At 36.2% G+C, this 15,774-nt stretch overlaps 1 protein-coding gene and 1 long non-coding RNA gene across 3 annotated transcripts in view; one reads left to right on the forward strand and one right to left on the reverse strand.

The window, feature by feature from the left end:
* Positions 1-15,774, forward strand: part of LOC125272456 — a 38,331-nt gene that overhangs the window by 5,794 nt on the left and 16,763 nt on the right. The window lies entirely within an intron of this gene.
* Positions 1-15,774, reverse strand: part of ttyh3b (tweety family member 3b) — a 42,084-nt gene that overhangs the window by 4,948 nt on the left and 21,362 nt on the right. Inside the window, exons 4-14 of one of the 2 annotated variants that reach the window (XM_048197274.1) lie at positions 15,534-15,645; positions 13,330-13,550; positions 12,882-12,977; positions 11,334-11,406; positions 10,496-10,571; positions 8,574-8,629; positions 8,393-8,485; positions 8,192-8,284; positions 6,198-6,334; positions 3,995-4,174; positions 1,774-1,849 (exon numbers count right to left, since the gene is read on the reverse strand). In XM_048197274.1, coding sequence (XP_048053231.1) covers positions 1,774-1,849; positions 3,995-4,174; positions 6,198-6,334; positions 8,192-8,284; positions 8,393-8,485; positions 8,574-8,629; positions 10,496-10,571; positions 11,334-11,406; positions 12,882-12,977; positions 13,330-13,550; positions 15,534-15,645 — 1,213 coding nt within the window. The remainder of the gene's footprint in view (positions 1-1,773; positions 1,850-3,994; positions 4,175-6,197; positions 6,335-8,191; positions 8,285-8,392; positions 8,486-8,573; positions 8,630-10,495; positions 10,572-11,333; positions 11,407-12,881; positions 12,978-13,329; positions 13,551-15,533; positions 15,646-15,774) is intronic. The other variant, XM_048197275.1, reaches the window with a different exon arrangement.

Here is a 15,774-nt window from a genome sequence, read left to right on the forward strand (position 1 = left end):
CACGGAAGTTCTGCACTGCGTACACTGTGTCAACTGCATAGGAGACTCTCGGATTTCATCAAAAATATCTTAATTTATGTTCCGAAGATGAATGAAGGTCTTGCGGGTTTGAAACGACATCAGGGTGAGTACTCAATGACAGAAACTTCATTTTTGGGTGAGCTATCCCTTTAATAAACTTAATATGTAAGTGATTTTTTTTTTTACAGTGCAGTTGTATTACAATAGTAATCTATTTCTTTCTTAAAGGGTTAGTTCACCCAAAAATGAAAACTCTGTAATTTATTACTTACCCTCATGCCGTTCCACACCCGTAAGACCTTCGTTCATCTTCAGAACACAAATTAAGATATTTTAGTTGAAATCCGATGGCTCCGTGAGGCCTCCATAGGGAGCAATGGACACTTCCTTTCTCAAGATCCATAAAGGTACTAAAAACATATTTAAATCGGTTCATGTGAGTACAGTGGTTCAATATTAATATTATAAAGCGACGAGAATATTTTTGGAGTGCAAAAAAACAAAATAACGACTTATTTAGTGATGGCCGATTTCAAAACAATGCTTCATGAAGCATCGGAGCACAAATGAATCAGTGTATCGAATCATGATTCAGATCGCGTGTCAAACTGCCAACGGCTGAAATCACGTGACTTTGGCACTCCGAACAGCAAATTCGACACACTGATTCATCTGTGCTGCGATGCTTCATGAAGCAGTGTTTTGAAATCGGCCATCACTAAATAAGTCCTTATTTTGTTTTTTTTGGCGCTCCAAAAATATTCTCGTCGCTTTATAATATTAATATTGAACCACTGTACTCACATGAACTGATTTAAATATGTTTTTAGTACCTTTATGGATCTTGAGAGAGGAAGTGTCCATTGCTCCCTATGGAGGCCTCACGGAGCTATCAGATTTCATCTAAAATATCTTAATTTGTGTTCTGAAGACGAACGAAGGTCTTACGGGTGTGGAACGGCATGAGGGTGAGTAATAAATGACAGAATTTTCATTTTTGGGTGAACTAACCCTTTAATAGTAATAATAATTATTATTTCCCCATGGTATTGAAAGTGGTATTGAATGTCAATATTTTTCAAGGTACTGTATCAAAGATTGAAACTCCAGTATTGTGACAACACAACATCTAACAATTACAATTTAGGTCTGTTCCTCACATAAAGCTATCGTAAGACTTCACTGGTTGTATAAATAGCTTTTACAGTGCTTTTTTGTCAGGTTTGGGCTATGTCATTCCCATTGGCATTTACATTTATTGTATGGAAAAGAGAACCTTTCATTTCAAGTTCAAAGGAAGAAAATATGCAAATGATGACAGAAATTTGGCTCGTGCCATCTCACCTTGTTGTTTGTGAGGACTTTTTTGTGGCGGTCATACAAAGACGACTTGTCATTAGTGTCGCATACAGGCTGCCAAAATGACCTTCCAGACTCTTTATGTGTGTGTTGACAGTGTTCATGAATATACTATAACTATGCTAAAATCGAAATTTGACAGTTGTCAAAGCTGGTATTTATATGAACTCATCAGTAAGAGATAAGCATAAATACTACCTCTGTAACATCCTGTTTTCTGGATTATCTAAACAATTTAGGGCAACTACAAATCAGTTACGTCAATCATGGGGCAGGGTTGGAGGAAGATCCATGCCATCTAATAAAAGAGTAACTGAATGTGTGACATTGCGCTAAATAACGACTGTACATCTACAGACATGTGTGTTTGTGTAAATGTGCTTGTGCACTTACTGACGGTGGGGGGGATTCTCTGCCAATGAGTGGCGTGTTCTCGCACCGAGGGGTCTGAAAGTTAGCATTCTGGCTCCTGCGTCACAAACGAGACACCAGTTACTCTGACTCCCTCTTCACGGGAGGGATTTCCACACCGCGATCTTTACAAATCTGACATAAAGCTTTGAACTGCAGGGTAGGATTAATGCGCAAAGCCATTGAGTGATAGCACTATGCACTATATTGAGTCATATCCGGTATATATGTAGAGGTACATGATAGATGTCACTTGGGATGTGTGAAACATCATCTATCACAGTAAAACTCATTGCACAAGCTGAATTATCTACTTTAGGGCTGCACGATATATCGTTTTAGCATTGATATCGCAATGTAAGCATCTGCAAGAGTCACATTGCAGGATGTGCGATATCGAGTAAAGGGATCGTAGTTGATCTGTATGGACCAGGCACCACGGTTCAAAACGCACGTGATTCTCAGATTAATTGCACTTTAACCATCATAGAACGAAAGTTAATTATTTGCACGTTTTAGGTCCTGTTAGTTTAAACATTCAAGCGCAAGAAGACATGGAAAAGAACTCAATTAGGAACTCGCGTGCTGTTTTCTATACGCACCCACAGAGCCATGCAGGCAGAACACGAACACCGAATTCTGTTCTCTTTCATGTCTATTTGTGCTTGAACGGACACATATACGCAAAATTATGTCAAAATGGCCTTCTCTGCAAGTATCCTCGTAAACACAGTCGCTTATGGCTTACATTAACAAACAACTAAAACCCTGTTTATATGCATTGCATTAAGATGTGTTTTAGTAGATCGGATCACAAGTAGACAAGTGAGACGCATTCCTTTTTACACCTGGTGTTTTACACCCGGTCTCTTTTGTCCACTTTCAACCACTTCTGTCCTGATTTCTTCGAGAGGAGAAATGCCAGTGGCCAACGCCTGAAATCTCAAATTCGACACACTGATTCATCTGTGCTCCGATGCTTCCTGAAGCATTGTTTTGAAATCGGCCAAAAATACCACTTCTGTCCTGATTTCTTCGAGATCAGAAGAAATCAGGACAGATCTTTCGATCTAATAGACAAAATAAGGTTGCGCAATTTACATATGAACACGCTCGTAGACGATGGAAAAACATACGGAGAGCATTTCTGCTCTGACAGCCGCAAGACCACGCCGAACGCAGTGAGTGCGTATTTGAAACATTGTGCTTGGTATGTTTTTCATCTACAAACCAAACTTGAGTCTCCAGCTGACAAAGTTTAAATCTCTCTGGCTAGTGCGCTTCCCATAATGTTTACACATTAGGTCAGTAGGTGAAGAGTAGGCTGTCTTTTGTGGTTGTTCGAACGCATTCAACCACATGAGCATCTAGACTATGAAAGCAATCCGGTCGAATGCGCTTTCAACTACCTCTGGAAGTGGTTGTAAGTGGACAAGCTCAAAACGTTTTAGACCCTGTTTACACCTGTATTTAGCGTGGTCCACTTGTGATCCAATCGACCAAAACGCATCTTAATACCAGCTGTAAACAGGGCCTGAGAAAGAAAACGGATGCGTATCATTATATTGGATCTGTGCGTTCGGTCTTAAAGTGACAGTAGCCTAATTTGGAGCTTTAACAAAGATCAATTATATTTAATTTAAAAGTGAAGACTATGCAGTGTTATTTTACATTTAATTATTCAATTTCTGTACCCGAGTTCTGTTAGACTTACCTGAAAAACATAAAGCATTGTTTATGTCATTTCTTTCTTTGTTCTATTGTATTTATCTATGCTTGTAATTTGTTTGTTTTCTATGCAGATTCACTTCCCTACAAAATCATGATCAATTCTTTCCAAATCGAGCTATTCGAGTCATCTGGTGAAATTGTTCCTCATATCGCACAATATAAACTGCGGAAAAACTAAATATCGCAACGGCAGTTTTTTCCAATATCGTGCAGCCCTAATGTACTCATACTTCCCATGCCATAATATGTTTGTTTCTATGCGGCGTTTACGGGCTCTATATTTATAATAACTCTAATCAAGAAGTAAAACCCATGCAGTATTAACAACTGAAATCTGAAAACCTACAGTAAATACAGCAAAGCCCATGCAGTAATCTATGCTTGCGAACCTATACTACAGGACCTGTAATACCGGTACGGTCCTTCAAATCCAGCCCATGCATTAGGATGAGTTTAGCGTGGCTACACTCACATGTACTCAGTGACTGGTGCGTTGCTGACAGTGTGTGCCGCAGCGGGGAGACTAGCCTCGCTGCCGTAGGTGCTGCTGCCACAGCTGTACAGGCTAGGCATGTGCACGCGGTACAGGTTATCGTGCGGCGCTCGCGGGCCGAGTGTGGCCGAAGTCTCATCGCCATCCTCCTCCTCAGACCTTCAGACAAATTAGCACAGGTCAAACACGTGCCCCTGGGTCGGAGGGGAGGGCAGGGCAAAAGTCTCTCCTCTCACTAGACCACTTTAAAACCAGTTTTCATGCCATCTTTATATTGACTCCACAGCATACTGATGAGTACTGGCAAACTGACGTTTAATGCTTTCGTTTTCCCAGTTTCATCTCTGTCAGTTTACATGACAAAAGGGAAAGTGCTACTGAGAGTGAATTTTCATGACTATGAGGGAATATATAGGCCTGTTTTTTAGAAATAAAAAGCTAAAATCTTTGCATGCTTTATATGAATAACATGCATTCAGATTAAATTTGATCTCATTCAATTCCACACTTACAGTGAGTAGAACAAATTAATTCTTTAAATAAATAAATTCTCTACACCTTTTAGCCAACCAATGTGCTTTTGGAGATATATTGCATGATATTTTAGAAATGGCTGTAAAAAAAAAAATTTAATTAAATTAAAATACATTTTAAACTTTCAAAATATTCAAATAGAAAACAGTTATTTTAAATTTTAATATTTCACAATATTACTGTTTTTACCTTTTTTTATATAAAAAAAAGAATGGTAGTGTACATTATTATATTTTTTATATTATATATTAAAATAAATGTTGAATTAAAAAAAATTGTTTGTTGTTAACTAGGAAATGTAATGTACATGAAATCTTGATTTTAAGATTTAAAATCTCTTGATTTTAAAAGCCTCTTTTAATATTCATGATTTTTAATGGCTTACTGAATGTTGTGTTTGAACTAATTAGGAAACAGTTTATCTGCCAACTGATGGAAAAACTAGGCTCATTACACCCGTTTCAAACCAATCATTTTTAGAATCTGTGTAAACTTGGCAGTCAGGATGCTAAAACAAACAACCGACAAAAAAACCAATAAAACTTGTGGTAATTTTGGAATGGGGCAGAATCTTCATTTAATTTTTTTGTATGTATTTGCTTTAATACATGTGCATAGTCATTGTAAAAAAATAAGTAAATAAATAAAAGTCAAAACAATCCTACAGCCATAGTGGAAGTGAAAGTACTAAAATGATGCTAGTCATAATCAATTCAAGGAAACTTAAAAAATAAAAAAAACATCACAAAAACTACTCTGGATGTCCATTGCATGTCCAATGGATTGTCCTCAGTAACCATTGAACGTTCTCTCAGTGATCTGAGTCATGCATTAAATCAACAAACACCCACTATGAATCGGATTTGAAACGTAAAAAAGGAGGGGGGAAGGGACGCATTTAAAAGAAAAGGAATAAAATAAGGAAAAGAAAAAGTGGATCTGTGAAGGTGTAGATTTGGATGCCACTTTGATCAAGATATCTTTTGTTCATGTAACTCTTAGCAGACCTTTTCCAAAACACCTTTTCAAGTGTGTAATCTAGGCAAATGAACAGTTTCACATCACCAACATAGTTTCAATGATGATGATACTCTTCACAAAATGCACATCAGCCTTGCTTGCAGTTTCAAGATAGTCCAAAGGGAGGCAGCATCTTCCACAGAAATATCAGTCTGCCTTTGCACAGAATTTGGAATAGGGTCTCTTTGTTCTGTCCCTTTGCATAGAAAGCACTGACGCAGACAGATGCTACACCGTGAGTCAAATAGCAAGTACCTCCATCGCCTTGATTCAAATGACTCCTTTCAAAATATACTATTTTTCTTTCATATGCAAGCTATGTTTAGGTTACCCATTGTGCACTACAAAAGCAAGTGTGTTGCTCACACATACTACAGGGCAGTGGGTTTTCCAAATCTATGACACAAAGAGGAATGAACGACAAGACAACAGAAACTACACAGTCATGAGAAGATGATTAATATGTGAAAACAGAAGGAGCAGTTGTGAAAAAAAGCATTAAACATACGTGACTGGCAGTCAATTCTATGTCCATGAAATTAAGTCCTTGTCTATCTACTGGAGCTGCGTTTAAGGTACTTTGCCCTCCTGCACCCACCCCCCTCTCTTTTGACCCTTGCCCTCTCACCTCTTGCTCTGCCAGGTGTGAGGCACACTGCAAACGATGGAGCTAAACATTAGCGCAGTGACGAATGAGAACAGGACCAGATAAATCAGCCCCTCGACTCCGTCGTAACACAGTCCAGTCAGAGCCTGGACATAGTCCTGTGAGACATAAAGAAAAGGATGAAAACAGTCTGCTCTTGTTGTATAAGTCTTTGCACACTGTAAAGGAAGTGGCATGCATGTAAATTCATTTGCACAGGAAGTACAAACACAATCATGGGAAGCAATATATTGGTGTTCCTTCAACTTTGGACATGTCCCTTGTGTCCCAGGGTTTGATTTTTATTGAAGGGTTAGTTCACCTAATAATGACAATTCTGTTATCATTTACTCACCCCTCATGTTGTTCCTAACCCACAAAAGTCTTTTGTTCACCTTCCAAACACAAATTAAGATATTTTTTAAAAATCTGAGCAATTTCTGTCCCTCCATTGACAGCTATGGTACTACGGCTTTGACTTCAAAAAGTTCAGAAAGACTTTGACACTTCAAAAAGTTCATAAAAGAAATTAATCGAGCCGTTTAGTCCAAATTTTCTGAAGAGACTCGATCACTTTATATACTGAACAGGCTGAATTTAGGCTTTTATTCACATATAAACACAGATCAGTGAACATAAACAGAAGCTCAACCGAACCTGCTTGACGCACGAGAACAAACCTCACTGTTTCTTGCGGAAGCTCAAACGTGCTGCGTAACACACGAATATGAATCTCATTGGTTCTCACATGCTTGAGCTTCCATTTACCACAACTGATGTGTGCGTTGATGAATATTTATAAGTGAATAAAAGCCTAAATTCAATCTGTTCAGCATATAAAGCGATCGATTCTCTTCAGAAAATTTGGACTAAACCACTCGATTCATGTGGATTAGTTTTACGATCTCTTTATGAACTTTTTGAAGTGTCAAAGTGGTAGTTGTGTATACTGTCAATGGTGAGACTCAAATTTTATTAAAAATATCTTAATTTGTGTTCCGAAGATGAACAAAAGTCTTACAGGTTTGGATCGACAGGAGGGTGGGTATATGATGATAGAATAGTTCATTTTTGGGTGAACCATCCCTTTAAAAATAACAGACACACTTTCTTTTTCTTATACACTACCGTTTGTAGGCAAGTTTTTTAAATGGTTTTGAAAAAGGTCTCTTAAGCTCACAAAAGCATTTATTTGATCAAAAATGCTGTAAAAAAAAAACTGTAATATTGTGAAATATTACCATTTAAAATAACTATTTTCTATTTGAATATATTTATAAATGGCAAAGTTGAACTTTCAATAGTCATTAATCCAGTCTTCAGCATCACATGATCCTTCAGAAACCATTCTAATATTCTTTGATGAATAGAAAGTTAATAAAATATAAAATAACAGCATTTATTTTCAAGAAAAAAAAAAACTTTTGAACCAATGAATGTGTCCTTGCTGAATAAAAGTATTAATTCTCTCTCTCTCTCTCTCTCTCTCTCTCTCTCTCTCTCTCTCTCTCTCAAAAAAAAGAAGTCTTACTGACCCCAAACTTTGGAATATGTCTTAAACTTTTTAACATCATTAATTTTTGCTATTTTTCAAAAAGCATTTTATATACTGGCTTTGATTTACCTTTGTCCCAGACCCATATTTTCAAGTTAATACTATTTAAATCCATCATAAAAGTCACGTTTACAATAACTATGATAATCTAAACCAAAGATAATAATAGTGAAACAAAATATTAAAAGGTAAAATAAATATAAAAAATATATATATAAAATTGTGCTTCTTAAAGTTTTTTGTAAGACAGAGGTCAGAGGCAACATATTTTAACATTAACAATCATATCATTTTGTCACAATACAGAATTAACTTTGCAGTGTAAAGACATCTAAAGCGAAGTAAACAAAAATATTTTTGTATATTTTCCATCTTAACTGAGATGAGCCATAAAAAAGCTCTAAACAAAACACACACATACCATGTGCAGGCTCCGGCAGTCAACCAGGGCAGTGAGGTGGTGGAGGCTGACTTCAGTGGAGTTTAACACCGCCTGCATCTCCTCCAGGTTACTCTGTTAACCAACCCAGAGAGAGAGACAAAGTACATAAACATATAAACATCCAGATACTGAGTAAAGCCACACTCAGTTTTACTCTTAAAGACATCCGCAATCACACACCTTTGTCTTGGGGAATTCTCTGATAGCTGAACGCAAGAGCTCAGAAACATCATCCTGCATCTCCACAAGAGCTTTATGGCTCCCAGAGAGTTTCTGCAAATCAGAAGAATAATTTATAAGTCATGAAAGAGAACAAGAGGGATAATGCGAAAGAGAACAGAGAGAGAGAGTAATTAAGTACCTGCTGAAATGGGTTGGTCTGTCCCATGCTGCACTTCAGATAATACTGCAGGATATCTAACACACATATAGAATAAATTATAATAAATACATATGTAATCCAACAAATATGATCATTGTTTTACTCGTCATCGCAAAACGACAGGTTTCCGCAACATTCCTCTCGTCTTCCGTAGGTCAACAAACAGATCATTCTTATTAGATAACTAAATTATTGCTGAAATGACTCTGCGAAGAAAACAGCTGATGCAAACTAACAAACTGTAGCAGTAAATCTGTTGGAAGCAGTACATCTCATACTCGAGCAGTACTCTCATGAGTCACTGTGACCTGCTAGTTCATTATTTACCAAGCCAGCTGGTTGAGATTACTGACAATGCCAACTAGCTTCATTTGTTATGATATCAAGTTTGTTTTCTGTGTATGTGTGATGTGTATGTGAAAGAGATGACTGTAAAGATGCTGGATTGATCTGAACCTTATTACTGCATGTTTGTGTGCTAGAAAAATGAGAGAATGAGAGGAGCAGCAGTGGAATGACCTCAGGCAGAGGTTTAATGATTAATTAACCTCAAGATTTAAATCATCACACTCTTAGTAGATGCAGATGTAAAAATAGAAAATAAATCATGAAACGTCACTGTAAGAAATCCCATGTACTGGCCAATATAATAACATAATTTTCACTTTAAAATAAGTTTGAGTGAATTTTAATAAATAATGTGTAAACTAATTTTAATTTCAGTAACTCTGCATATTTATCATTTACTATTATTACATGATATCTTATATTATCATATACTACCATTCAAAAGTTTGGGGTTGGTAAGTGTTTTTTGTTTTAATGTTTTAAAAAAGAAGAATCTTATGTTCACCAAAGCTGCATTTATTTAATCAAAAATACAGTAAAACAGCAATAAATATTCATATAATATTATTTAAAATAACTGTCCTATGATGGCAAAACTGAATTTTCAGCATCATTACTCCCGTCTTCAGTGTCACATGATCCTTCAGAAATCATTCTAATATGATGATTTGGTGCTCAAGAAACATTTCTTATTATTATCAATGTTGAAAACAGTTTTTGCTGCTTGATATTTTTGTGCAAACTATGATACACATTTTTTCATAATTCTTTTATGAATGTAAAGTTTAAAAAATATTACAAATAATTTTACTGTCACTCTTGATACATTTTAACACATCCTTGCTGAATAAAAGTATTAATTTCTTTAAAACACACAAATATGCAGGAGGAAGTAAATACACAACAGAACAATTATTTAGAGGATTTATTGGCCCACAGACACGCCTCGTGAAACAGCGAAGAGCGAATGCTTCCAGCAATGAAGCATAAGTGTGTATGCAAGTGGGAATGAGTGCGGATTGTGAATGTGTAGTGCAGAGGCTGAGAGGGTCATGAATCGTATCCACTGTGGGAACTAATTAGCAATGTCCAGGGAAGCCAAGGTCTGAGAGCAGGATACAAAACCTGCTTTGTATATATACACCATTTAAGAAAGCCTCCTCTGCATAGCAATGCTTCAGAACATTTGAAGCAATGAATGAATGAGAGCGATTGTGAGCGTACACATTTACTGTGGGGAGTATTGAGTTCAAGACTTCATACACATCGATAAGCATTGAATTTTCAGTGTATGATCTAATTAATAAAATGCAAATCAGGGGGAAAATACATTGAAATGAATGGTATCAACGTGTGGTGAATCTGAGTTCAGCATTTAGTACTATATTTACTATATACTAGATTTGTAAACTTATGTATCTGTCTGCATATAATTGTCTACACTGTCTTTTTTGTGATCTGAGCCTTGTCACAAGCATTTCAATACCCACTGAACCCTGTGTAAACTGTGCAAAAGAGTAAATATAAACTGGACTTGACTTGGGAGTACATACCTTGGTTGATAACGGCGTTCTCACGTGTCACTTTGGTGATGTAAGAGTCAGGGGCAACACAAAAATCACTGGCAGTCTGGGGAAGAGAACAAGACATGAAGCACGGCTACACACCCTCAAACACAAAACACAAACACTCAAATACACGCACAAAGACACAAACATTCAAATGGTTATGCACATTTAAATGACTAACGTCACATATTTGTTTAATTATCTATAATTCTCATTTCAAACATACACTACGATTCAAAAGTTTGGGGTCGGTATGATTTTTTTTTAAGCAATTAATACTTTTATTTAGCAAGAAGGCATTAAATTGATCAAAACTGACAATTAAGACATTTCCATTTTTAAAAAAGCAGCAAAAACTGTTTTCAACATTATTATTATTAATAAGAAATGTTTCTAGAGCACCAAATCATCAAATCGTGTGACACTGAAGACTGGAGTAATGATGCTGAAAATCATTACAGAAATAAAATGCATTTAAAAAATATATTAAAATAGAAAACAGTTATTTTAAATTGTAATAATATTACAATATTACTGTTTGTACTGTACTGTATTTTTTTTTTTTTTTGATCAAATAAATGCAGCCTTGGTGAACATAATAGACTACTATCAGAAACATTAAAAATCTTACTGAACCCACACTTTTTTATATACTTATTTTATTATATATAATTCCAATATTTTCCTGAATAATATAAATCACATAATTTGGCTCTACTTAGTGAGTTTATGATTCAAACTCTCTTTAGACCTCAATAGAGCCAAACAGAAATATCAGCATAAAGGTGAAGAGAATTAAAGATGTTTCTGCTCATTTACGCACCACAGCAACAGAAAACTCCAGCCCAAGTGAAGCCCAGCTGATCACCAGTGTCAGCACACCTAGCAAACAAACACTGAAGGAGAGAAATAGAGTAAGATTATTACCGCAGAAAATAATTTGCACTCATCCGAGCATGAAAACCTATTCTAGTAGACCCCAAAAACAAACTCAAGAGCATAATATGGCCTCTTTAACTGCACAAAACTGTACAAAAATGGGTGTTATTTGAGTTTTCTTTTGATGGTGGGACCAGGCGGATGAGTGTCCAGTTATTACAGTGAACAAAGCCTAAATGTTTCTGTGTTGTTTATAGATATTTTCTGCTTGGTTTCTTTTTAAACTTGTTTAGGCTCATGGTGAGTAACCCAGTTAGTAAACATCTCTAGGGATTCAAACAACCTCCCTCCCACTGACCAAATGTGCTTCTAGATACACATGCACCCTCAAACACTAATAGAAACACAACATGTACACAACACACGGCAGAAGAGGTGTCTAATTGCAGCAGAAGGAGTGAGAAAGTGAGTCAGAGTGAATCAAGGGGAGATCTTCACCCTCCCTTGTATACTAAATAGATTTAGTTTTGCCTGAATCCATCTCTCCGCTGACAACTCCTCTCTGATTCGTGCTCTCTCTCTCTCTCCATTTCTAAAGGCTTTCACAGAATGGATCTCAATTTTGCATAGTTACAGGCTAAAAATAGGCATTTTCACACAACGATTTTCAACCTGGAAATTTCCAAACTGAAAATGTAAAGTCAGGTAGTGGATTTTAACCTGAGGCACCTCTTGTAATGCACCAGGAAAACAAGAAATTGTTTATGATTTATACAGAAATATCATGTGATCTTGCATTGTAACATTGACGTTCATTTTTCTTTTTTCTTATACTTTAGTATTTCTTTGTTGTGAGTCAAAGTCAGTTACATTTATTTAAGTTCTACTGGCACAAGTTCAATTCCAGGTCATTTTACAATCTCATTTTGCTCTTCACACTACATTGTCATGTCACATCTCAAACTGCCCTGCTAAATTTAATTAATCCATTAACAAAATTAAATGTTATTTTAGTAGCATTTATATGCTATTAGAGTATTTATTAATACTTTTAATTAGCTTTCAACTTTTTTAAGTTTCTGTTTCTATTCAGCTTTCATTTTTTTAAAGTTTTTAAAATAATTTTAGTACTTAAACTAATTTCAGTTCAGTATTTCAGTTCTAATTTTTATTTTAATATTTATATTTTATTTTTTTCAATTAATGAAAATTTTATACAGTGAAACTGTAAAAATAAATATTAAATACATATAACACAAATATTGGGTTAAATAGTATATTTTCATTTTCAGATTTAAAAAAAAAAAAAATTTTGGTACTAAATGAAATTTTATAATGATAAAAGGAATGCTATATTTTGTCCAAAAGTAATAAGTCACTTTTTAAAGGTACAGAAAAGGTTCATTAGGCAATCTTTTGTGATCGATCACATGGGTGGCTATTGTGTGTGATATTAACTAATAACATGTGTTAATCATTTTTTTGCACTTACCTGATCAAGATGCTCCTAGAGTTGCGTATGAGACCAACCAAAACGAGCAGGCAGATAACAACATCAAAGAGCAGCAGGCCCAGATAACCCAACCACCTACAAAACACACATACACTTGAATCATGATCACTTACAGGTGGCTGGAAATATCCTTATAACTATGCAAAAGTAGGAACAGGTCTGGACTTATTGAAAAACTCTTGTGTGTACTTTGTAACATCTTTGGACATTTAAGTCATACTTAGGCCTGAAAGTCACTGAATTAGATCAAAAAATATGAAAGTATGTGTCATCTGCAAACAAATCACGCTAGACTACATATTTGTAAAAAAAAAAAACAACAACAAAAAAACAACAACAGGACTTTAGAAACCACCACTGGGGTAAGACCTTTGAAACAAATTTAGAAATCACAGAGCAAGATGACTTGACTGGACTTTATAATTACCTGTACCAGTCAAATTGCTCAGTGATGGATGCCAGGTGATCCAAAGAGAGATCCGTACTGCTCCAGAAAGGCACATCCACCATGAACTTGATCAGCTCGTCCAGCTGACCCTGCAGTTTCTGGACGATGGACAGGTAGTCTGTCTGCTTGGAGTACACAGTCTCCAGCTGCACCAAACCCTCCTGCAGGGTTTCATTCAGACTGCTGGTGCTCTCCGATACCTAAAATACAAACACACACGCACACACACACACACACACACACAAAGGAAATATGTTAGGCTCAATACGTCAGATCCATATTTTATTTTCTGTCCCCTGAATCAAACAGGAAGATTACAATGATATAATTAGTGATAGACCAAAATGATGAATTCTGGAGAATTTCCTGCCTGGCTGATTACTGTGTGATTAATGTTAAAAGATTCTGAGCCACAGCCACGTGCGCAAGTGCTCTGACATATGGTGCGGCTGCACTTCGCCAACCCGAGTTTAAATCCCGGCTTGAGGTCCTTTCCTGGTCCAATTCCCCTCTCTCATCTCCCATGATTTCCTGTCTGTCCACCTACTGTCCTATCTAAACAAAAGGCAAAAAAGCCAAAGAATAGCTATTTTCGGAGGGACCGAAATCCCATATACATACAGAGATGTTTAATTTGCACTTTTCGATGACATGTTTTGGCTGTGTCAGTGTCATTTCGTGCACACAATGTGGTTAACGTGTAAATGTGTCAGCACTGTGGGCACTAGGGCTAGGTTGACAATATCGATATCAATGTTTTTAATACAGCTTCATTTTGATGAACTTAGGGCATTTTCACACCTGGCTTGTTTGGAGCAATTGTTTTGGAACCTGGTGCATTTTCTCCCCTAGTTTGGTTCGTTTAGGCATATATGAACATGGCAATCACGCTTGGATCCGCACCAAAACAATCGCTCCGAGATATATATAATTAATCAGTTAGAGCGGGAATCATGGCTACATTTATATAAGTGTTTGCGTGTGTCTCAACACCTACAGATAAAGCCACATTAAGCTTGTGGAACGAACTTGTCAAATCACCTTGATGGATGAAGCAGAGGAAACTGACCAATAAGAGGACAGTTTTACTCATGTGCATGTGATTTGCATAAACACATTTTAGGATGCTTTGAAATGATGCCTTGTGAAAGCTAACCGAACCAAGAAGAAAATGCAACATTGTAACAAATTAAGTCCCTGTTTCAGAACAAAGCAGGCCTGAAAATGCTCTTAGTCTATGCTGTTTTCAGTTGATGCATAAATAAACGTCTCATGTTAATCACATGTTTCAACCACAGAAAAACAAAAAAATAAAATAATAAAAATAGCTTGTAAACGATGTCACATCATGTTACATTTACCTCAGGAAAGCCATTCAATGTCCATAGCTCATTAGTCAGCAAGAAAAAAATTACTTTAGAGAGGAGAATTTTGCTAAATATATGCAGTATATTTACATATTCATTATATTTTTTACTTAACCTATTGCCTTTATTATTTATTGTATGTTTGAATAAATCTGTCATGAAAACAGTTATTACAACCACAGTTTAAATATTTATGTCTCAACAACAAAATGTAGTACAAACATATCATTATAAAGTTGATATAAAAATGCATTGTGAGCAATTTAAATGCTTATGTACAACTAATTATTAATTGATATTAAATAAACTATTTTTGGTTTGTGGCTAAATGGAAACTTTAATTTCGGTTTCAGTGTTTTTTGGCAAAAATTTAATGTAGTTGTAATGTAGGTCTCAATGATCTCTCTGCCCAGAGCATACTTTGTCCTCTGATGTACTACTGTCCGTGTGACGTAATTTTCGTCATCAGGAGGGTCCACAAACATCCGCGCACATTGACCACGTGCAACCCAGCTATTCTGTCCACGAGGATTGTGCACGTACAACAGTACATCTGCGAGTGACTTGAGCTCTTGAAAATGAACAATGAACTCTCTAGAAACAGCAGTGGTACATTTTTGGTACAACAGTACTTTAGTATCGGTATGCCATGCAACTCTACTAGTTAGGGCTGTAAAATAAAATATGAAAATAAAATACAAAAAGGGTGGTAAAGTGTTTAGCACTGGCAACAGAAGGGCAGTTAAGTGCAGTTTGAATGCTTGGATACAGAAAATTGTCCACAGCTCAGAACAAACAAAATCGTGAATGACTCACCAGTTTGTCGATGCCTGCCACTGTTTGGTTTGCATGGCGCAAGGAATATGTCAGTCGTGTCACGCCATCGCACGTTTCGCCATTTCCATAGAAACCGACTGCAATGCCAGCACTGTGGGAAAGTCATCAAATTAGGAATTAGCTCATGTGACTGTGACAGACTCTTTTATATAGAATGTAACACAAGACTCTCACACAAGCAATGTCCTTATTCTGGAATCCTAAGACTACAAAAACCTCT

The sequence above is a fragment of the Megalobrama amblycephala genome, linkage group LG7 (assembly GCF_018812025.1).
Source record: "Megalobrama amblycephala isolate DHTTF-2021 linkage group LG7, ASM1881202v1, whole genome shotgun sequence".
NCBI lineage: Eukaryota > Metazoa > Chordata > Actinopteri > Cypriniformes > Xenocyprididae > Megalobrama > Megalobrama amblycephala.